Below are 24,590 nucleotides of genomic sequence, written 5' to 3'. Positions count from 1 at the left end.
GAAACTTTCTGAATACAGTTGCTCTACAGTATTTCATTTCTTATGTTTTGTTGATTCTTATGTACTTTTACTAATTTAAAGGATCTAAATACTTAATTCAACACTTCATTGCACATTTTATTCATTCCCTCAAGCATATCACACATAACCTAATGTATCTGAAATCCTTCACTTCTAAACTGTTTTACAGATATTCAAAACTGGATGGCACATAATTTCCTTCAGCTGAACCCAAAAAAGACAGAAATACATCAGATTGCTACCAACTCCTCACACACCGAACTCACAAACATGCTAGGTCCTTACTCCCATCTCATTACTCCTCAGTGTAGAAACCTTGGTGTTATATTTGACAACAACCTCACTTTGAACAGCCACATAAAATCTATCACACAGTCATGCTTCTTTCAACTCCAGAAGATTTCTAAAATTAAGCCTTTTCTCTCTGCCAAAAACCTAGGCTAATCATTCATGCATTTATATTAACACGGTTAGATTATTCGCAACTCCCTTTTCTCCGTCTGCAGCACAAAATATCTCTCCTCACTTCAGCTCATCCAAAATGCAGCTTCCAGGATTTTAACAGATACCTGAAAACATGAACATATCAGCATAGTCAGCATACACTCCCTTGCTTTTTCTGTTGTTAATGTATGATCCTCCATTCAGTGTAATTTCTGTTAGCATCTTCGGGGTGTGGTTCTTTGTCTGTTAATTTCATACTGCTGTATCAATATACAAATGCGAAATGCCATCTCTAACCGGTTTGTGCGTTCTTGGCGACTGTAGCAACATGGCTGTGGGAGCACAACCCGCTTTGTTCTCAACAAATTATGCAATGTACATCTGTAAAGATTTTAAACTTGAATAATTCGTTCATCAAGTTCTGATGTGTGATTTAAGTGTTCCCTTAATTCTTTTGAGCAGTGTATATAGGGCTTATTCTAATGTAACAAAACACTTTTAGGGTTGTTACACAGTTGCTATTGAACGCCTCTAAGACAAAAGAGCTCATCATTGAATTCAGAAGGAAGAAATCTGACCATTTAAAGGGGACATAGCATGCAAATTCCACTTTGTTAGTGCTTCTACAGGTTAATGTGGGTATCTGGCATGTCTACCAACCCAAAAACTCTGGGGAAAAAACACTCGCGCGTTTTGTTATGGTTCCTCTAAGTCAGAAACGTCATGCTTGAGCGACTCGATTGAGCTTCCTGGGTTTTGTGTCGTAACAAGGCACTGGAAGTCTCCCTACATGGTCTTGGCCCCGTCCCCCCCCCCCCCCCGGGTTGCTCGGGCGCGACCTCTCGCTCTCCCATGCGTGAGCTGGAATTTGTGTCAGCGCCGACACAGCCAGCAGTGTGGAAGACTTCCGCAGTGTTCAGCACTACTGTACCAGTGGGACAAACACACCGAGCCCCCCCACTCGTTATGCCGGGTTACACCGGACGCGGAAGCGCCGCTGCGAGGCAGCGCAGCGGCGTTCTCAAGCGCGCAGCCGCCTGGCTGTTCACACGGGACGTGCATTTCTCCGCGCTGGTCAGCCCCATAGACTGTATATATAAGGTCAGCCCGCGATTCTGCTTTCTCCGCTTGTTGTTGTACCCGTTGAATGTCGGGGTTCGGGGGTAAATGATGGTCTTCATAGCCCCCCCACCCCTCTCTTTCTCTCTCTGTCTGTCTGCTTGTGTGCTTGTAGTGGATGGGCAGAGGGGGACATTTAATTATGTGATTGGGAAAATTAAAACTCCAGGACAACAGAAGGGGAATACAAAGTATGGGATGCATATTTGATAATTTATATCATATAAAATATGTAATTTATATCGTTTAAAATCATGGGGGGAGAGGGGGGAGCTGGCTCATTAGCATTTAAAGGAACAGGCACTCAAAACAGGTCTGAGGACAGCAGCAGCAAAATGAGCGACAGTTTATCTTTTATTACAGGATTTATAAATAATGCAATTACTATTTTTAGTAATAAAAACATAGTATACTGTATATTCAAATTCACCCCTGAATCATCAAGGTAATGTCCAAACTAGAATGTAATAATGTAATTCAAAGTTTATGAAGTTTAATGTAAAATTTGTAGAATCTTAAGGAAATATCTAATGGAAGTATGTATATGATACGTACGTCCTACCAGCACAGTTCAGATCCATCATAAAAATCAGTCCAAACTGTGACCAGATCAACATGAAATATGAAATGGATGGACAAGGTCCTCAGAGGATGAACAATAATAAGCTTTCCTCTGGTGCCATTGCCAAAGGTTCCACTTGCACCAACCTTTTTGGTAAATCACAGTCGTAAAAGCATATGTATATAATACTGAGCCCATTAAAGCCCACTGAAAGTGAGCACACATTTGAAAATGATTTACTTAGCTTTTCTTTGGCATCACCCTGTGAACTTTATCATTTTTAGCCCCAGTACTGGCAATGTTTGTAGAATATGAGGTTTTATTACTTTGGCAGCTTTTATATGTGAAGTGTGCAATGAATTGCATGCCTGGCATTTAGAGAACATCTATATTACGATGGTTACATTATTATCTCTCCATTTTGGCCCACAATCAAAACTGTAACTATAAACTTTAGCAAAACAGCCTTCAGTGTGTAAATCTTAATACGCTGGTTTGGTGTCTCAGTGTGTATGAGGTATGTTAATTCAGACAGCCCACTAGGGGTCAGGGCCTGTGAGGCAGTAAAAAGCTACTCTCTCTGTGCTCATTTCAAATGCCAGTATAGCTGACGACATAACAGATTTTGATGTCAGACAATTTGTATGTAGTTTACAGAGACAGTGATTGTAAATTATTTTATTATTATTTTATTATTCATGTCATGTTTGTGGGCCACAAGAAAATACTTTTTTGGGTTGCCTGATTGTGTAAATGAGAACAACTTGTAACCATACACACACACACATATAATGAATAAGTCCCATATCAAACTATACCACTGGATATTTTTTTTAAAAATCTATCAAATCAGCTACAACTCTTACAGTAAAGTCATGTCTGAGGTGGATGAGTTTTAATTACGATAATTATGGAATTATTAAAAACAGTTTTTAGATGATCAAAATTCAAATGCCGGTCAGATGCAGTTCAGATGTTAACCCCAACAGCAGCCAGATGTTGTCCTGAATCAGTCTGCGGTGTGTTATAGTGAGACAGATTAAAGCGCTGCACTGTTCCTTGAGCAGCAGCATGGAGTCCAGTTTGTCCAAGCTCAAGCAGACATGGGTTCATAGGTGTGGAAGTGGATTCCCTTGGAGCAGGTGATCTTCATCACTGCTCCATTCAGACTGGAGTCCATGATCAACCTCATCATGCCCTCTGCTATCAGTGAGGGCCTGCACATAAGCACAGAGAGGAAGAGGAACATGAGGCTGAGATTATACACACACACGCACGCACACACACACAACACAAAGTGAACAATAATGTATTTCCAAGGGAAATGCATCTTTGTTAAAAGAAATTGTGTTTATTTACATATAGAGAATGGAGGCACATATGGAGATGATTTTGCATGCTTTGTGCAAACTGACAAACTCAAAGCTGAACACTTATGATGGATCACTGATGACAGACGTTAACGCCAGGTCAGAACAGGGTCTATGGATGTGTGTGTCAGGAGGTCATCTGGCCTCAATTTCCTCTGACAGTAAAATACTTCCTGCTGCACGGTTTTAACTTTTAAATGTTTCCCAAGAGCAATAAGCACAGAGCACAGTTTGGTCACATAATCTGATCAATGCTCAGTATCAACTGTATTGAACCCTCATAGTAAAGTAATAGTGACCTTTGACACATTATACAATTATACTTTGTTTTATTAGATTTTCTAAGCTTTCCTGTTATGTGTAGTGCAAGAATACACATTTGTCTTCTTTCATTCTCATTCAGAACTGCTCCAAATTACTTAATCATAAATAATCATTCAACAGCCAAATGAACTCTGGAGCACTATGTAAAAAGAATGTAATGACAACAGAGACAGAGAAAGGCCAGAAAGTAGCAGAGGAGCTCTGACGTAACTGTGTTTGCAAAAAAGTAGAAGTAGTTCAATAGCAGGAAGAAAAAGAAACACACAAGGAGAAAAAACAAAAACCAAGTAGGAAGAGTAGTTTATTAGCACACATCAGATTGATCTTGACATGTCTTCTCGCTGACGCACATGCACCTTAGGCTTTTTTGACCAGTTACTGTGAGGCATTAATCAAGCTGAATAATAGTTGTAGCAATTCATCACTTTGGTCCAGACTGAACTATCCAAACAGTTTGAGGGTCAGTTACCATGACGTGACGTTCATGTACCTCTAGATGAAATGCATTAAATATGATCATGTTGCACTTGTCCAGTTCTTTTGTTTTACCAAATATCTAGCAGAACTAAATACACTGTTCATTTTGTTTTTGGAATCAATTAGCAAAAGTTTGCATGCTAACATGTTAAACTGCGATAATGTCAAATCACCAATCTGCCCAAGTACATGGCTGTTGAGTCATACAGTGATTCATCTGGTTCATGAATACAACAGACTTCAAAATTATAATTTCATGTCATAAAGTTATAGGTTATTAAGCTCGCTTTATATGTGTATGCCTACAAATGTTTTTAACAAAGGTTCTTGGCTCTCAACATTGCATAAAAGTAATTTTTTCATTAGACCATATGTCTTGGCTACTATTTTTTAGTATCCTCAGCTCCGGTGACAGCTGTGGTAGGAGACAATATATTTAAAATCTGTCTACTTGTCCCACTCTATTTCACACAAATTTGGCTCAAATCTTTACTTGCACCAATAAAACCGAATTTGTTAGATTTTGGTGGTCAAGGATCAAAAGGTCAATGGATAAAGCTCCCTGTGACATCACAAAACACATTTTTGGCCCGAATGTCTAATATAATTAAATGACGAAGTGAAGATTTTTTTAATCCAAAAGGTCCGAGTTCAACCATTTTTCTGTTGTGAACTGAGCCTAATAATTTCCCAACTTTTTAGAGATTTTTTGTTTTTTAAAGATTTTTATTCAGCACAGCTGTATCACACAGTGAAAGAAATTAGGCTTCTTGTTGTACCTCACCACCATCAACACAAAATCCCACTATTAATTCAAAGCACTGTTGTCCCTGTAAAATATATTGAGTCTGCATTAAAGTTAAGAAACAGAAGGAAAGTAGACAGTGTTGTGTTAGTCAATGACTCACTGTAAAACTCCAAACTTGTGCATGCTGCGTTTGAAATCATCCTTGAACTTGACAAACTTGCCCATGTTGTCCTCATGTTCCACCGAGTGCAGCAGAGGTGTGTCGACGAAAGCTGGACACAGGACGTTGATACGAACACCGTAGTTACCCTGAGTGGATGCGTCCTGTAAGGACATGTGGAATGAGCTAAGGATCTGCTACTGTGTGTGTGTGTGTGTGTGTGTGTGTGTGTGTGTGTGTGTCTTACTGCCATAGCTCTTGTAAAGCCGATGACTCCATGTTTGGTAGCAGTGTAGACAGGCTGATGAGGAGAATGGAGGAAGGCTGAGGACAGAAGAAAACAAACACCTCAGCAAAAGAACTAAGACTCAGTTAAAATAATTCAACTTTGTTTCAGATATATAGTGTTTTTTGCCCACCGCAAGTTTTCCTGATGTTATTCCTTAACAAGGCACCCATCAGAGTTGGTCAAATAATCCAACTGCATCTGCTTCCGAACAGCAGCCTTACATTTCAACCACTGATCCGCTCATATTTCTCACAGCTGCACCAGAACATCTAAATCTACAGGTTTTACAGTCACATGTTTAAGTAAAATATATCTGAAATTAGTGTTTCCAGTCAAGCCATGGATGGGGTATTTAATGGTATTTGATATATGGTGAATGTTTGATATATGGTGAATGTTCCTGTTTTCTGAAGTGTTGAGTTTGTGGGCCCTGTTCCTTCAGGACAAATGAATGAGAATTTAAGAGTTTGTCTTTAATTTTACATGTGTTTCAAAGCTTAATGCACAGTGACAAAAAGTGACAAAAACAGATTTTGTCATGTTTGTGTATAGAAACTATTCATCCTGTATATGGACAAACAGTATTCTTAAAGATCACATGATCAGGAAGGGGTCCTCCTCTTCCAGAGAGTTCATGTTGCACAGCAATATTTCTACAGTGACCCAGTACAGACAAACCAAACACTGGCTCTATAGAGGGTCTTTCCAATTTATATGTGATGTAAAGGGGTCACCCTGGATTTTCCCTTACACACTTGGAACGAGGGGTAAGAAAAGGGGTATTCGGTTGGTTTCACTCTGCACCATCACTGCTGGATGCCAGTGAATTCTCTACATGTATAAATATATAGAGACAGGGGTGCAGTAGGTAGCACAGTTTGCATGTCTCTGTGTCTGCACAGGTTTTCTCCAGTTATTCTGGTTTTCTTCCACAGTCCCACAACTATGAAGCTACATACTGGAAGTGTTGTTGCTGTTGTTTTCTCTCATCTCTGCACTTTGGAAACAAGTGAAGTTGTGCCTCTACTCCACATCTTGTATTCTTTACTTTTAGCTCTGCTTTGGTCTTCATCTACCCCTGACAGAACTATTTTTGCTGTTTAGCTGTGTTTCACTATGTTCACGAGCTTGTCACTAATCAATCAATCAATCAATCAAATTGTATTTGTATAGCCCATATTCCCAAATCACAATTTGTCTCATAGGGCTTTAACAAGGTGTGACATCCTCTGCCCTTAACCCTCAACAAGAGTAAGTAAAAACTACAAAAAAAAACCTTTTAACAGGGTAAAAAGAACGTAGAAACCTCAGAGAGAGCCACATGTGAGGGATCCCTCTCCCAGGACGGACAGAAGTGCAATAGATGCCAAATGTAAAGGAGAACATCAGAAAGATAAGGGTATTTGCAGAATTGATTAGACTAAACACTTTGTAGCATAATGGAAGGTCAATGAATTGATGGAATATTGTCAGTAATGGTCGAGTATCGGAGGAGAAATATTATATATCAAGCAGTCTTGTTGTAATCATAGTCCATGGTCAGCAGCCACCATGATCATGATCCACCATGCCACTATAGTCCACAATCATTGTCCACTGCCGCCATTAGGATCCACCATCAGCTGCCACCTCAATCGAGGTCCACCACCACTATCAGATGCCAACACAATACAGGATCCGCCATTATTATCACAATCAGCCAGCTAGATACAGGATCCGCCATTATTATCAAGTTCAGCCAGCACGATACAGGATCCACCATTACGATCAGGATCTCTGATACCTGAGCCACCATCATAATCCACGATGTGGCCGCAGCCGCGGCCCTGGATCTGCGGACGATAAGGCAAAGGGACTCCGGGGAAGAAGTCAAGTCAGTAACATGTATTGATGAGATATTAATTTCTTTGATGTGATAAGGAGGGAGAAGAGGAAGGAGAAGCTGGGATGAGAAGCTCCGTGTGTCATGTGTCCCCGGACATTCTAGACCTATAGCAGCATAACTAAGAGCAAGTAAGCCTGAATTCTGGGAGCGCAGTGCTCTAGTGGGGTGATAAGGTACTATCTGCTCTTTGAGGTATAATGGTGCCATATTATTAAGGGCCTTGAAGGTGAGGAGGAGAATTTTAAATTCTATTCTAGATTTAACCGGAAGCCAGTGTAGCGAAGCTAAGTACAGGAGAAATGTGGTCTCTTTTCTTGGTTCTTGTCAGGACACGTGCTGCAGCATTTTGGACAAGCTGCTGTCTTTAATGACTTACTGCTGGAGCCTGATAATAAGGAATGACAATAATCAAGTCTGGATGTAACAAAGGCGTGGACTAGTTTTTCTGCATCTTTTTGAGAAAGGACATGTCTGATTTTTTAGATATTACACAAGTGAAAGAAGGCGGTCCTAGAAATTAGTTTTAGGTGAGAATTAAAGGACAAATCGGGATCGAAGATCACTCCCAAGTTCCTGACTGTTTCATTGGAAGCAAGGGCAATGTCGTCTAGCGCAGCTATATCATTAGATAATGTATCTCTAAGGTGTTTAGGGCCAAGTATTAGAACCTCTGTTTTATCTGAGTTTAATAAGAGAAAATTGCGGGTCATCCAGGTTTTTATGTCCTTGAGACATGGTTGGAGTTTAGTTAATTGATTACACTGTTCAGGTTTTATTGACAAGTATAACTGGGTGTCATCCGCATAGCAGTGGAAATTTACCGAGTGTGTCCTGATAATATTTCCTAGTGGAAGCATATATAATGAGAATAAAATTGGGCCGAGCACAGAGCCCTGTGGAACACCGTGGTTAACTTTGGTGCACACAGATGATTCATAATTAATTTGCACGAATTGGAATCGATCTGAAAAATAGGATTTAAACCAGTTTAGGGCGGTTCCTTTAATGCTAATTAACTGTTCTAGTCTCTGTAATAAAATTTGATGGTCAATGGTGTTGAATGCTGCACTAAGATCTAACAGAACGAGGACAGACACAAATCCCTGATCTGAAGCTATTAGAAGGTCATTAGTGACTTTTTCCAAGGCTGTCTCCGTGCTGTGATTGGCTCTAAACCCCGACTGAAAGTCTTCATATACATTACTTTCCTGGAGAAACTCACACAGCTGATTGGCTTCAACTTTTTCAAGGATTTTAGACAGGAAGGGGAGGTTGGATATCGGTCTGTAATTGGCTAAAACCTCTGGGTCCAGGGTGGATTTTTTGAGAAGGGGTTTGATTACAGCTAATTTAAAGGACTGTGGTACATATCCTGATGATAATGACAGATTGATTGTGTTCAGTAACGTACTATCAATTAGGGGCAGAATTTCTTTGAGTAAGTTTGTAGGAATGGGATCTAAGATACAAGTTGTTAGAACATGAGATTATTTTGGTCAGCTGATCAAGGGTGATCAGAGAGAAGCTGTCTAAATAATTGGTAAGATTATCAGCTGAGAAAGGGTATTAGTGCCAACTGAGGGCAGGAGATGGTTGATTTTATTTCTAATAGTTAGAATGTTATCATTAAAGAAGGTCATAAAGATATTGCTATTCAGGGATCGAGGAATACTGGGTTCGGTGGAGGTGTGACTCTCTGTCAGCCTGGCTACAGTGCTGAAGAGAAACCTGGGGTTGTTTTTATTTTCTTCTATTAATTTGGAGTGGTAAGCAGCTCTTGCTTTGTGGAGGGCCTTCGTATATGCTTTAACACTATCTTTCCAGGCTAGGTGATTTTCAACATGGTTGCTGGAGCGCCCCTTTCTTTCTAGTTTTCTTGACGCTTGTCATTGTGTTGGAATTATACCACGGAGCTAATTTACTATATTTTACACGTTTCTTTTTTCGAGGCGCTATTGAGTCTAATGTTAATTGTAATGACTTTACAGAGCTATCGACAAGATGGGGTTTTTAAAGAATTTGTTGGTTATATCGACAGATAATACGGGTTTAAATGTAATTGGAATTATTTCCTTAAATTTAACCCTCAACAAGTGTAAGGAAAAACAACCAAAAAACTCTCTTAACAGGGGAAAAAACATAGAAACCTCAGAGGGAGCCACATGTGAGGGATCCCCTATCCAGAATGGACAGAAGTTCAATAGATGCCATGTGCTACTAAGAACGTCAGCAAAATAAGATTATTTACAACATTGATAACAAGAAACATGATGGAAAAGTGTGTCAATGTTTAAAGTATTTATACATAAGAAACTTTCTGATAGAGATGAAGGGAGCAGCAATGACAAATTAATTGAGGAGTCACTGTTAGTAATGGTATAATATAAGTATGCTTGTATGCTTGACATCCTTAGTTATACATTTTGTTGTTTGGATAGATTTTTATTTCCTTGGTTAGTACGACTGACTGCACACATAACTCGATGTGGTCTGTTATTACAGTTGATATTTCAACCAAGGAGCCATGATGAAACTCCTCCCACACTATACATCCTTAAAGCTTTTCTATACTGTCAGATAACTTAACTCTAATTACTTTCTTCTCTGGTTTTCTACTTTTCAGTTTAGACTTATATTTTGGTACCAGATGGACCACATTATGACCTCTGTGGTTTGTTGCTGAGTGGATAGTATCCAGTGTGTTTTTCAGAGTAAACAGGTGGGCTTTTGCAGGACAAACAGGACTGCATTTTATAGGGTTTATCTATTTATAGTTTGTCTTGTCAGTTTACCTGTCAGTGTCATAGCAATCCCTAGTGTGTTTTCAGTCAGTGTATGACCATGCTTTATTTTCTGTGATTTTGTTATCTTGCCTAGCATATTCTAATTGATCACCTGTGGGCAGAACTTGAAAAGACAGAATATAGACCCTTTACTGGTATTTTTCTTTTGGGAAGTCTGCATTTGGGTCCTCGCCTGTTTCTGCTTTACAGTGTAGTTGACATTCACACACATTCATACAGTACTTATTTATCAAGCATTTTGTCTATCAGTCAGGATCATTTTGGGGTTCAGTCTAAATCACCAACCCTTCTGTTAGTGGACAACCCGCTCCACTGCCCTAGCTCCCATAACAATGGAGGTGCTGCCTTCTGCAACAAACTTTGTTTCTCCAATACATAACCATTATTTCATCCTTCACTTTAAGTTTAAATGATTTGCTTTTGAAAATGTTAATGTCAAATGTGCAGCTGTGCAATTTAGGCAGTCAATAATTAGCCCATGAGTGACCTATCAGTTACACACGAAAGGCAACAAGGTCTAGGGTAGAGATGCAGTACATTTTTCATCTTTATGAAATATGGAACATATATTGAAATATTGCAATGTGGTAAGACTATCAATACGTCACGACACAAATAAACGTGCACTACAGGTGACCTTTGTGTGGTTCATCAACAGTTAAAAAGAAAAGGACCCTGCTTTCTGTTAGATGCACTTCATGTTTTCATACTTAAGAGAAGAATTTTGCTGCTGTATGTTTTAATGGAATTCCAAGATAAGCGTTGTTTGGTTACAGTCCGTGCTGTGTGTGGATGTTCTTGATTTCTGCAGGCAGACATATCACCTTGTAGATCTAGAACAGTTCAGCCTCTGGTTAGCAGACATATGGTAATCGTTTTTCACTTATATCACTCATGATAAAATCTGTGTGTGTGTGTGTGTGAGTGTGCTTTTCATTCCTATAACAAACAGACTTGTCCAAACATGGGCAAACATATTACAAGCATATTGTTTGGGGGAAAGAATGTGTATCTGTGTTGTGTGTGTGTGTGTGTGTGTGTGTGTGTGTGTGTGTGCGTGTGTGAGGGTGTACGTTGAAAAGAGCAAAATAAGATTTTGAAGAAGCAGGAGCTTTTCCATACACATTCATATATGTGCACCATGATTCAGTATTTTCACTTACAGTGGACATCCACCAACCTGGAGTGGCTGATTTTTGTGTCATGCACTTCACACATAACATTAACTCAAAAAAGAGATGAACAGATTTCAAAAGAGCATTTGGAAAGTAGAAAATGTAACATTTGACCCTTGTCTTTGACCCTTGTCTAGAACTGAAGTGTCACTAAAGTTCATACTAAAGGTCATACTCAACACTGTCATTTTAATTTCGCAAATTCAAATGTGTTATAATTATTAAATATGAACATGGATTTAAAAAAATGGTGTAATCGGACATTTAACAAACTTCCAACAGCTTCAGTGAACAGTTTGCTTCTTTGTCATCTAATGGCTGACATATTCTTTACTCTGTAATTTGATACCAGTGAAATGACTACACTGCAGCAGGATCCTGAGTCAGAGGAAAGTGAAAATACATTTTCCGTCCTACCTTCCAACAAGGTTAGTCCTCATGGTTAATGTACAGTCATTTTTTTCTCCTACATATTGCCTTCCTCTGAAATCTGCAGTAGTACACTATTCACAATTCAACAGAACCATTCATAATGATATCTTGTAATAACAATGGAGACCATCCTATTACTGGAATGTGCAAATGGGTGTGTGTGTATGCATGGGTGTGGGAGAGAGAATATGTGTGTGACATTATATATCCATAGCTGCACACTATTACTGTACATTGCTCACGTCACTCCTCTCCAACTTATATGCACTGAGGCCAATTTCAAAGCACCACAGATCATTGTAGTGCTTTTGGACCACAGCTTGGGCAGTTAAATGTGAGGTATAGTTGCTGTTATTACCAAACACAACATAAATAAACTGACATAGAGAGAAAGCAGTGAGAGCCAACAAAAGTTATAGGGTCCACATTACACCTGTTTGTTTTCAGTCCAGCAAAATCAAATTCTGCCAAACTTTTCCTTCCACAGCCCGTTTAACTGACATAATGATTCCATCAAGTTCTGGCAGCAAGTCAGTATTTGTCAATGTGCTGTGAAAACACTTTTCCTTATCTTTTTTAGAATGTGCCTGCATAGAAAAAATATATAAATACATTTTTTTTTTTAAAGTTATATATTTTCTTCATCACTGTAGGTTTTCTTGATCCATGCTACCACAAACAATCCAATACTTTGCTGCTTCACCTGATCTCACCTTCATTACAAACCAAACTGAGACAGGAAATGCCTTTACAGTTTGCATCTCTGTAAATTTGTATACAACTCAGATCTATCTGTATTAACATGACTTAAATAAGTCAATCCGAAGAAAACTGTTTGGTTTCCATGTTGTCTTTTAGTTCAAACAATGTTTACCTCGTCAGCTTGACTAATGTTATATGTGTCAAAGAAGGTTGATAACACATTCAAAATAAAAATCATTGTCTTTAATGGTTCAGTAAACATGGGAATACACATGTGTTAGTATATGTGTGTGTGTGTCTGTTACCTGCCATAGAGGATACATTAATAATGGTGCCTCCTTCGTTGCCATACTCTTTACTCATGTGTTCCAGTGCCAAGTAGGTTCCCTTTATAACAGATGTCTACAAAGATAAAGAGACAAAATGGTCACAGCAGGCAAATTCAGCATGTTAAGCAGGAAGTGAAACTAAAAGTGATCAATGTGTGAACTGAAAGGTTAAGGTATTTATACTTGTGTTTGTAACTCAGGACATCTGTTGCTAACTGTGATACTAATACTGTCTGCGAAGCAAGGTGCTTTTGTAACCTCCATACTAAACCTTTATGAGAGTATACTCCTTATGCACATCATTCCAAAAAACATGAGATCCATTTTTATCTAAGACAGAAAGTAAAGACTCCCCTTAATACTGGGTCACTTAAATGCGATCAGGTGTAATTTATGTAATATATTGTATGTGATATACTTAAACAAAGAAAAACTAAACTAGAACACGATTCTACTTCTCCCCCAAAATTATTTTGAAAATTGATGTGTTCATTGGCTCATAAAAACAGGTCATAGTCACGCCGGGTAACCCGCAATAATGATTTTTATTAGTGTGTAAATTCACGGGTACTGGCACTGGTAAAAGTGAATTAAATGCAGGCGAATAGCAGGTGAGAACAAAACTATGTGGTTGCTGTAATTTTTTGCATCTATTTTGGAGGAGAAGCCTGGCCCATTATGAAGGTTAATTAGTTGGTTAGGATAAATAACTGTGTTGCTGAGCAACCAAGACCTGAACAATGAAGAACATTTAACTACTGTGACATTATTTCAACCTTTTTCGCCATTTCGCTATTTTAATGAAAACGGAGAACATGTTGTATGTGTCGTGAAGCCTCCAGCCAATTTGGACAAAATTCTAGAAGTGGTTTATTGGTGAAGGGAAACTGCAGCACCTGATTCAGAAAACTGCAGCTGTCCTGCTTCAGCAAGGTTCTAATATCATGTGATATGGTGGCATTCTGCAGTGTCTACGAAAGTTTCACAAAATTTCAAACCAGCGTACAATAATCACAGAAGTGGATTCAGTCAAATGTACCTTGGGTTTGAATTTACACATGTAACTTGAGTGTCAAGCACAGTGAGGGAACTTTAGGCAAAGGGTTTTATATTTACATATGTACACAGATGTTCACAAAACCTCCATTCTTCCATGTCTGTGTGTAAACTTTACCACTCATATCATTTGTTTACACTGTCAATTTTTTGTCTCTGTACACATTTTTGAATCTGATGTAGATTGATTTTACAGGTTTATAAAGTCTTACTGCCATCTTACCAAGTTGACTTGTATGGTCTTCTCCCAGTTCTTTTCATTGTTAATGCCAGCATTATTGATAACGATGTCCAGGCGACCAAACTGGTCCACAGTTCTCTGGAAGGCATCTAGCACAAATAAAAGTCATTTGTGAGTAACTTTAGAAACTGACATCATAAGAGCTGAAAACCAGGATTTTCAGCTTTAGCCCATTTCCTGAAAACTCCAGACCAGAACTGATGAATTTCTCCACTGTTATGCAATTAATTGATCAAGATTGACTGTGGAAAGAAGGGCAGAGGGAGAGGCACATATTGTAATTATTTTTGCATAATCATGCTTTCACATCCTTTATATTATAATCTAGCAACTTTTAGCTACATTTCAGAGAGCCAATAGCTACTTCTGGTGAGATTTGTTTGGCAACACTGGAGGCAGTGTGCAAGTCGATGTGTCTGATGTATGTACATGAAATCCCAGAGGTGGGCACTCACTGCCAAGGCTCTTTGAACTATGCTGCTTGCAGTGTGCCCTTTCTGTGTATGAAACGTCCTACAGATTTTTTTTACCATTCCAAGCGCCTCCTCAGTGCAGTCTATGTACTGCAAATGGTAGTTACTGCATCCCCTGAGCAAGCCGCGCCCCCGCTGTGACCCCCTTCCTTTTTCCAGCTAGAGGACCAAAAATCCACCCTGCTAAACTCACCCAAGCAGTGTAACCTTATGCCGATTCTTTGTTTCAGTAACATAATGTTATATTGACACCCAAAAGAACCAATCAGATTTCAAGTGGGAGGTTCAACAATGAAAAATAACCAATTACTTAAGTAAGAGATGGGTGGAGATTCCCAACAACTCACGCTTGCATAAAAGATGATGTTTTCACTGATCTCTTTAGTCTGTCCAGACAGGCTCTGGTTTATTTTGGTTGCTGTTTGTCTTTATTTCTTCACAGAAGATACACACAGACTGTATGGTACTCTGTGCTGTAGGCTGTGCACCTACAGTTATGGTTTATATATAGATTTAATTGAAAATGAAAATAAAACTGAGGAGCTGCAATGTTTAAATAATATAATGAAATGAGGAATATTCGTGGAGAAAACCTTATATAATTGGACAGAATTTTGTTTTGTATGCATTCTGCAATCGGTGATCAAAACGACTTTTATATTTGTATTTTGTTGTGATGATGATATTTATATGTGCATTTAGTTTTGATGATGATATTGTGAATTGTATGTTTAACATGTTTGTTGTTCAGACTCCTGGACAGATGTGAGAAAGAAGAAATCAGGGGCTCAGACAATCATGGGAGGATTTACATCAAGTCTGGATTTTGTCACTAGAATAAAGCTGTTGTTTTTTTATATTCTCTCCAGTTGCTACTTAAAAGGTTGCGTTGCTTTAAATGTTGCTGCTGCAAAGAATTGTGGTACAGCATTTTCTCCTTTCCTTTCATAAAGGATCCAGTGTTTACTATGCTAAAGGAGAGAAGACAGAAAGCATAGAAGCTCCTTTCCTTGTCATTTAGAGAATTTCAACACCTCCTATTATTGGGCCCCTAAAATACTTCTGGGTCATTTCACTCAGTTATGGACCCTCATAAGCAAAATGGAGTATTTGAACACACCCTCAGCCATTCTGTTACAGTGTCCACTGTCTGCTCTTATCTCCCCCCCCCCCCTCATCCTTTTAATTTATTTGCCTAATCACATCATGCTTAATGTGACAAGTCAGATGCATCCTATCTGACAAAGGCCTATTAGGTAATATCTCAGAAACGCAAGAAGGGAATGTCTTCATGTTTGAAAAAAACATTCACTTGGACTCAAAGATGAATGATTAAATTGTGGTCGTCAAAGGTCAACAGTCAAAGACCAAGATAACTGTGACATGACAAAATACATTTTTGGCCACAACTCAATATTTCATATGCTAGTTTTTTTACAAAATGTCTCACAACTCTCTAATAGGATAAAAAATAATTTTCAATCACTGTGATATCACAACGTTCTGTTAAAACATCTATCTGGTCATTTTTTTTACCTCCAGGATTGAAGATTGTGACCATACCTTATATTTCAACATATAATGAAATAATGTCACTAATGTTAAAACTTTCAAACTGTGGGGAGGGTGTAGGGTGTGTTTTAAATATGTGGCTTCTTTGCAACACCATACATATTTGAGGGACCATCTACTGTCATGGCTATATTTCCTCTAAAGTCCTCACTACATATGTTATTAGTCTGATTGACGTGGATGTAACCTCCAGCCTGACTGGTTGACAAGACACAATTCTAGTTTCATTTAGGCGGAATCCCACCTAAAACATGATCTCTTCGTCCAAATGTTTTTTATGTTTCGTAGAACTTGAAATTCTTTACAAAAGAATGTGTCAGTTTTTCCATTGCTGTCTTAACAATGAGGCAAGATCCCTTCACTGCACACATATTTTGTTTCCTTGTGTATGCGGCTAAACTGACTTAAAACATGTCGGCCACAGACACAAAAATGGATACGCATTGTGCTCTGAAAGAATGAGCCTTCACCTCGTTATTTATCTCCCCATGTGGGCAGACAGACATGGCTGGATAAACAGCTGCAGGGAGAAACCTGAGGTGGTAAAACCTGCATGTGTCATCACCTACCGCATTCCACACCTGGACAACCCCCAATTAGAAACAAACACACTCACCTGCCTGAGACACACACACACACACAAACACGCAGACATGCAGGCTAGCATGTACACACACACTGTGTCCATATCAACAGCAGTGCTATCACAAAGTTAGGAGCAACACCAAACAGCATTCCGCAGCCATTCGCCTGCAGGGATTGACTTTTTCAATGTCAGACAATGAAACCTTGTTCCTCTCTCTCGCTCTGTTCCCTGCTTCTTCTCTTCTTCTCTCACCCAGACACACCCACACACAAACACAAACACACACAACAGCAGTGGCAAAAGTGAAGAGCATGGAGCATTGTATATATCTATGTACACGTTGTGTGGTATAAGTATAATTTTAGCTTGACTGTTAAGGTAATGTTATGGTAAGAACCTCCTGCTTTGACAAAAGTCACAGATCATCCTTTTCAGTCTGCTTGACTGAGTATGCTGCTTTTTCACACCCTCTAACTGCGGCTGTCAACTCAAAGAGGCTCTCCAGGTTAAAGCTTCAAATGCTTGCTAAAAAGAGACCTGTGTTTTTGATGTTTTAATTCGCTTCATTCATCAAGAGGAAGCTTAAAAGGATTGGGATTAGTACAGCCTTCTTGTGCACAGTCATATTTTTCAGGTTGCCTAAGGAGTCATAACAACTGCCTGGGCAGCTGCCAACAAATCAACAAACTGAATGTGTCGTGTCACTCAACAAGGGGTAGGTGATGTAAAGGCACCATTGTCATTTATCTCTCTTTCAAGTCCCATAGGCACTCTTACCTTTCAGTGAATCTCCATCAGACACATCACACTGAATAAAGGTGCAGTTGCCCTCTCCAAACTCTGCATCCAAATGTGTCTTGCACTCTTCACCACAGGTCTTGTTCAGATCGACCACAGTCACCTGGAGGATAAAACTCTGCTTGTCAGTCACATTTTTTAATTCACCTGCAGCGGCATGCTGAATGAGTGTAGGTTCTAACGATTGTGTTCATCTCTGCAGAACGTAGTGCTACAGCACAGAGGAGAGAACCCTGCTTACTCATATCATCTGCTGTGGTTTGACAAGTGTGGTTTTGAACAGCACATGAGGAACAAAAACCAAGAATAATGACATGGTCATGTTTGTGCTTTGCCACAATTAGCCGGCTTTCACAGGGTGTGAATGAAGCTCACACCCTGTGTAAGAAGCTAATTTGTCTCCCTTAAAAACCTGTTTGCTTTGCCTTTGAAATACATTTTTCTTATATAATAGTTTGTATAATTTCAAAATAATTCCGTGGTCTCATTTTAAAACATTAGTAAAACTCAATGGATTCAGTTCTTGATAGCAGCATATGTGCTGGCCTTAAAAAACATAAAAGCAGGTCAACAGCCGAGCTGACATTGCTGGATTACTATTAGAACAAATGTGGTGATGCAGTAAAAATAAAACACAGGAAATATGATTAAATGTAATAAAGTAAAGACAATCACATCAAAATAGCCTGAAGCAGTGCTGCTGTAAAGTCAGTCAGTTGAGCTGCAGACAGCTCCAGTACACTGTAAATATTTTTAGTAAAGTTAAAACAGGCAACAGTAATGTTGTTCAAGAGCTGAGCAGAGCTCTTAATGTGGAACATGGTTTAAACAAACAGGCAGTAAAGTGAAAGCACCATTCGTTAAACTTAGCATTTTAATGAAGATGTTTATAAAGTCAGAGGATTAAAATGGAGAGTTGTAAGGGAATTTGGACGCTGTGGTACTGACCTTGGCTAAGCTGTGTAGCAGTGACTGGACCACGGCTCTGCCGATGCCCTGAGCCCCCCCTGTCACAAGAGCCACCTTCCCCTGAAGAGACATGATCCCAGCACAGCAGCAGCAAACCCCCTAACAGTTTGTCTTTCTCCTTCTCTGTCACACTTCACCTCTCCTGCTGCTTTCTCTCTCTGTGCCTCACTCACTCACTTACTCAGACTTTCCCTCTCTCTGTCTTCTTGCTCAGTCCTCCTATGTGTGTTTATGTACCTATCTGCTCTATGTAACACAATCAGACTTTCTCACCCCTCACTGTGTTTTCATTCTCTTAACTGGGCTGATTTCCCTCCCTCTTCCCTCCCAGAGAGAGAGAGAGAGAGAGAGAGAGAGAGAGAGAGAGAGAGAGAGAGAGAGAGAGAGAGGTAATCAAAGGTTAAGTAAACTGTGGGATAATAATTACAGGTTTTATCAAGATTGTTGTACCTGCCCTCCTGCCTTCACCTCATCTCTGAAATCTATCTGTGTTGACCTGAGAAGAAAGGAACTTGGATGCTAGCTTTATAAGAAGTTGTCAATCTCACATTCTTCTCTTCAACACAGCAATGTAAGCTTTTAATGTGTTTTCTGTGTGACTGCTGTTACACAACATGTTCAGTGATACATTTGACTAGGCGTCAGGTCTCTGCATGTTGATTTTGACACTGTGCTGAAATAAATGGAAACAACAGCAGCTAACTGGTGACTAAACATGGTCATATCTTTCCTCCTTGAGATTCCTAAAAAAGAATACAGAATAAACATGGGAAAAGATTTTAAAAAAAGGAAAACCTACTTTTTGTACTCTTCACTTCCCTCCTCCCTTCCTTCCCCCCTCCTCCTTATCTTACTTCCTTCCTTCAAGGATGACCTGGCTATGCTCAGCACTATCACCCATCATGACTTGAAGTAGAGTGGGGGCCTCTTCATCACAGAAGAGGGACGTCCTGTTCCAGGTAAGCCTCAGCTTTTGAACCAAACCAAAGTACAGGAGGCAAATGCAACAATAAGAACTGTGGAGGAGATAATCGGATCTCACTCCCCTGTGCTTGTACATGCTGTAACTCGGGGAAGAGACAGGAAAAATCATTCTAGACTCCTCACATCCTGGATGTAAATGGTTTTAGCCTCTCCCCTTCAAAACATACTACAGAATACATAGATACCAGAATAGCCAGACACAAGATTATCTTTCCACATGGCATTACACTCAGTCTCATTCCATGTCTGTGCCTCTCTCTCTCAAATAGACCTGCAATCATGTGTGTATAAAATAGATTTTACTGTACATATTCAAGTACATTGTGTAGCAGCTTGTCCAGCAGTAAGTGCATTTCAAATCAAACTCACTTATGGTTGAAAAGATGAGCTTGTAGCAAACGTTGGTTAGATATTGTCTTTTTGCTGTCTTTATGACTTTCCTATCTCTCTCTAATGCTATGTTTATGTTGGAAATGTTCTAAGCATTATCAAGATGACAGTTTCAGAGTGACGTCATCCATGAGATCAGACACGGGGCAAAGAATGACCCAAACTAACTGAGAGCGTGTGAGGAGATCAACATGAAAAGGGTTTCTTTTGTGCCTAAAAAAATGCAAAAGTAATGACTGGAAAATTATCATTATCTCAGTGATAAGCCTGCTTGTTAGCTCAGAGTGCTGTGAGCTACAGTGATCTGTACAGAGCTCCAGATCTTATAAAGGCTGTGGATGGGTTTACAATGAAATTGCAATTTTTAACATAAGGCAGGCCGCTCTGTTACTGTGTGTTTGATTTTTCATGAATATGGTCTGATATGCATTTAGGGTTTCAGCATGGGAATGGATGTCAGCTGACAGAGGAGCAGAATAATGGTTTTAGATGGAAAATGTGTCACATGGTCTGTTACATGCCGTGTTGTGTCTTCTCTCTGCTCTCTCCCCAGTGTCCATTCAGGTGCCACTCTTTTCCCTGCCTAACAGCTGCAATGTGTGAGTGTACGCAGCTGGGCTCAATCACCAGTTGAGGCCATGGTGGTTAAGAGGCTGGGAGAAGCAGACAGACACCCCAGTGGGCCAGGTGGCAGCGTACAAGCTGTGTGTGTAGTGGATGTGGTGATCTCCTCTGCTCGAGTCGTGTGTGCTGTTGTTGGTAGCATGAGCAGTTAGTTTGTCATTCCATTTTGATCTTCTTGCCACTCTTGATGCAAAGCAAGAATCCCTTGGGTTTAGTCCTTCTAAACTTGTGTTTGGTGACGAAGTGCGTGGCCCGTTAAAAGTGTTAAAGGAGAAGTTGCTCTCTGGGTCTTCGCCCAAGACTGACGTGGTGAAGTTTGTTTCACTGTCTGGAGCGCTTACAGCGTGTGTCCATGTTGGCAGGGGGATTCTTTCTTCCTCCCAGAGCAGCAAGAAGAGAAGGTTTGATAAGACAGCTGTTGAGCGACAATTCAAGCTTCGTGATAAAGTGCTGATTCTGTTGCCCATGCCTGGTTCTGCTCTTATTGCCTGTTTCTCAGGTCCTTTTATGGTGAAAAGAAAAGTGTCTGACACCAGTATGTCATCCGCACACCTGAGCGCCGAAGGAGAACACGGTTTGTGTCACATTAACATGCTAAAACCTTATCTTTCCAGAGAAGTTGCCCAGGGGAAGCAGGGAAATACTGTGGAGACTCCTGCCCCCAACGAGATATCTGCTTCCTTGATTTGTATGGAGACCACAACTGATGATGGTCTGGCAGTGCCCTATGATGTACAGCAGTGTGGTAGGTTGTCCAACTTTTAGTTTGTTTTGAGTTTCTGTCCAGTCTAGACTTGCATCTGTAGTACCTGCCTTAGAGTCAGTGAGTTGATGTGCTCAATTTGTTCCAGTCCTTCCCTAATCTGTTTGGAGATGTGCCGTTCCAATTAAGCAGCATGCCTATAGTTGTCCTGTAGAGAAAAGGGAGAAGATGAAGAAAGAGGCTAACCATCTGCTAGGAAATGGTTTAGGAAAACCTAGTCGCAGTCCATGGAGCACCCTGTGTTTACTGGCTCTTAAATCTGATGGTACACCTCTTTTCTTCACAATGCAGTAAATGGACTTGTTCCTGCTGCTTTGCATGGATGACTGTATTTTACAGCATTGGTCCTGCTGTGTTTATCACCAAACTAGATCTGCTTAAAGGATATTGGCAGGTTTCTTTAACTTCTAGAGTATCTGACATTTCAGTCTTCGTAACACCGGACCATTTTATGCAGTTTACTTGGATGGCATTTGGCATGAGAAACATGATGTGCCCCACTGTAATGTGTACCTTGATGATGTTATGGAGTATTCAAATGACTGGGCACACCACATTGCAAGTCTTGGAGTGGTGTTCCAGCGGCCTGCTGAGGCGTTGTTAAAGCTGATGTAGCACTTGTAACACGTAGCACAATTAACACTATTGGACCAGTTCTAGGCTCTAATGTATTAGCTTCACTACACTGGCTTCCGGTTAAATCTAGAATACAATTTAAAATTCTTCTCCTCACCTTCAAGGCCCTTAATAATATGGCACCATTATACCTTAAAGAGCTGATAGTACCTTATCACCCCACTAGAGCACTGCGCTCCCAGAATTCAGGCTTACTTGTCGTCCCTAAAGTCTCTAAAAGTAGAGTAGGAGCCAGAGCTTTCAGCTATCAAGCTCCTCTCCTGTAGAATCATTTCCCAGTTTCAGTTCGGGAGGCAGACACCATCTGTACTTTTAAGAGTAGGCATAAAACCTTCCTTTACGATAAAGCTTATAGTTAGAGCCGGTCCAGGCTTGTCTTAGACCTGCTCTTAGTTATGCTGCTATAGGCCCAGAAGGTCGGGGGACACATGACACATGGAGCTTCTCTTCCCAGATTCTCCTTCCTCTTCTCCCTCCTTATCACATCAAAGAAATTAATATCTCATCAATACATGTTACTGACTTGACTTCTTCCCCGGAGAGTCCCTATGCCTTATCGTCCGCAGATCCAGGGCCGCGGCCACATCAAGGATTATGATGGTGGAACGTGAATCAGACATCGTGATCAAAATGGCGGATCGTGTTGGAATCTGATAATGGTGGACCACGATGGAGGTGGCAGCTGATGGCGGCAGTGGATCATGATTGTGGACTATGGTGGCATCCGATCGTGATGGTGGATCCTGATCGAGGTGGCTGCTGACTGTGGACTATGATTACATACTGCTTGATATACAATATGTCTACTCAGATACCATTACTGACAATAATCTATCACATAATTTGCCTTCCATTATGCTACAAACTGTATTCTAATCAATGCTGCAAATACCCTTATCTTTCTGATGTTCTCATACATGTACATGTGGCATCTATTGCACTTCTGTCCATCCAGGGAGCGGGATCCCTCACATGTGGCTCTCTCTGAGGTTTCTACATTCTTTTTACCCTGTTAAAAGGGTTTTTTAGTAGTTTCTCCTTACTCTTGTTGAGGGTTAAAGGGGACATAGCATGCCCATTTTACCACAAGTTGATATGGTTCCTTGGGGTCTCAATGAAATGTCTGTAACATACTTTGGTCAAAATACCACAAGGATCATTTAAAACAGCACCCTTTTTACCCTGTATAAAACAGCCCTCCACAGAGTGACCTGTTTTGAGTGCCTGTTCCTTTAAATGCGAATGAGCCAGCTCCCCCCTCTCCCCCCATGATTTTAAACGATATAAATTACATATTTTATATGATATAAATTATCAAATATGCATCCCATACTTTGTATTCCCCTTCTGTTGTCCTGGAGTTTTAATTTTCCCAATCACATAATCACAAGACCATGTAGGGAGACTTCCAGTGCCTTGTTACGACACAAAACCCAGGAAGCTCAATCGAGTCGCTCAAGCATGACGTTTCTGACTTAGAGGAACCATAACAAAACGCGCAAGTGTTTTTTCCCCAGAGTTTTTGGGTTGGTAGACATGCCAGATACCCACATTAACGTGTAGAAGCACTAACAAAGTGGAATTTGCATGCTATGTCCCCTTTAAGGGCAGATGATGTCACACCTTGTTAAAGCCCTATGAGACAAATGGGGTAAAAACATAAAACAAGCCAGAGATGTATATTAAGCATATTAACAGAACAATATACAAAACCACTTAGTGAACCATATATACATATACCTTAAGGCAATAAAGAAGTGTAAAAAAATGAGTGGAGCTTTTTTCAGTTTGTATCTTTACCTAGGTTTGTTTAGTTCTAGTTTTTAGTTAATATTAGACCTGTGTTTATATAAGACCGGTCTGGTGTCTAATTTTAGGTCAAAAGACTATCTATTTTTCTCCTGAGTGAACTATTTTTCCTTCTACCTTATCTCAGGTGAGAAAATAATATCCCTGCTTCAAATAAGCCCAAGTGAAACGCCACTATACCTTAGGTTATACACACAACATTGACAATTGTGTTACCTTCTCTGGCCAGTATCTCGGCTCCGAACCATAGTTGGGAGCTCACTGGTTATTTTGGCTCGCTGTCCCTGGCCGGTAACCAGCCGTCCGGACCACTCCGTGAATAAGGAGGAGGAGACGTTTCTTTAGTTTCAGCGCCGCCACTTTATTTCTTGACTATACAGGAGCAACACTGTCATCACCTCTAGGTGGTCGTTCACTTCTCGTTATACACACACTTTTTTTGCCCCCTTTCCCACAATACCCAGGTGCACTACGTCACTCTCTGGGCCCTTTCCTTAAAGGGGCAGGCCATACCTGCAACACTACCCCCACCTGGATGATAATTAATCCCTTAACATCACTCCAGCATGTATACATTATAAAGGGAAAGCATGAGACATTAATGGTACCAAAAACATTCCCCATAACAACCCTCTGATTTCCCACAGTCCTTGAAGGCATCTTTACCCAGTGGAAACAGCTTAAAGCAGGAGGCAATGTCCATATAATGTCCATGAAGCATACTGCATAGATCCTTTTTTAAATGCAACAAAGATGTCTTGACACACATACTGAAAATAGTGATGCTATTAATCAATCCAGTTACCTTAAACTTGGAAAAGTGACTAAAATAATACCGTTGTCAAACA

At 40.1% G+C, this 24,590-nt stretch overlaps 1 protein-coding gene and 2 long non-coding RNA genes across 3 annotated transcripts; 1 reads left to right on the top strand and 2 right to left on the bottom strand.

Moving 5' to 3' along the window:
* Positions 1-816: 816 nt before the first annotated feature.
* On the top strand, positions 817-10,131 carry LOC117776706. The gene is made up of 3 exons (XR_004616486.1): positions 817-928; positions 6,045-6,049; positions 10,119-10,131. It is a non-coding gene; the product is annotated as an uncharacterized LOC117776706 (long non-coding RNA).
* On the bottom strand, positions 2,810-23,945 carry LOC117776786. The gene is made up of 3 exons (XR_004616491.1): positions 23,935-23,945; positions 22,749-22,753; positions 2,810-2,909 (listed from the first exon to the last, which is right to left on the bottom strand). It is a non-coding gene; the product is annotated as an uncharacterized LOC117776786 (long non-coding RNA).
* hpgd (15-hydroxyprostaglandin dehydrogenase) lies at positions 3,233-18,825 on the bottom strand. The gene is made up of 7 exons (XM_034607942.1): positions 18,516-18,825; positions 17,547-17,670; positions 14,121-14,227; positions 12,818-12,914; positions 5,473-5,549; positions 5,226-5,389; positions 3,233-3,363 (listed from the first exon to the last, which is right to left on the bottom strand). Exons 1-7 carry the CDS (start codon positions 18,606-18,608, stop codon positions 3,240-3,242), a joined length of 786 nt encoding a protein of 261 aa, XP_034463833.1. The 5' UTR covers positions 18,609-18,825; the 3' UTR covers positions 3,233-3,239.
* Positions 23,946-24,590: the final 645 nt, after the last annotated feature.

Source organism: Hippoglossus hippoglossus, chromosome 1 (assembly GCF_009819705.1).
Source record: "Hippoglossus hippoglossus isolate fHipHip1 chromosome 1, fHipHip1.pri, whole genome shotgun sequence".
In the NCBI taxonomy this organism is placed as follows: Eukaryota; Metazoa; Chordata; class Actinopteri; order Pleuronectiformes; family Pleuronectidae; genus Hippoglossus; species Hippoglossus hippoglossus.
This window is presented reverse-complemented; position numbering and strand designations above follow the sequence as displayed.

Coding starts and splice junctions, on each gene's coding strand:
- hpgd (XM_034607942.1), bottom strand. CDS start 18,608: ATGTCTCTTCAGGGGAAGGTGGCTCTTGTGACAGGGGGGGCTCAGGGC. Junction 5,550..12,817: donor TAATGTATCCTCTATGGCAG/GTAACAGACACA, acceptor TTCTGTCCTCAG/CCTTCCTCCATTCTCCTCAT. Junction 5,390..5,472: donor GCTTTACAAGAGCTATGGCA/GTAAGACACACA, acceptor ATGTCCTTACAG/GACGCATCCACTCAGGGTAA.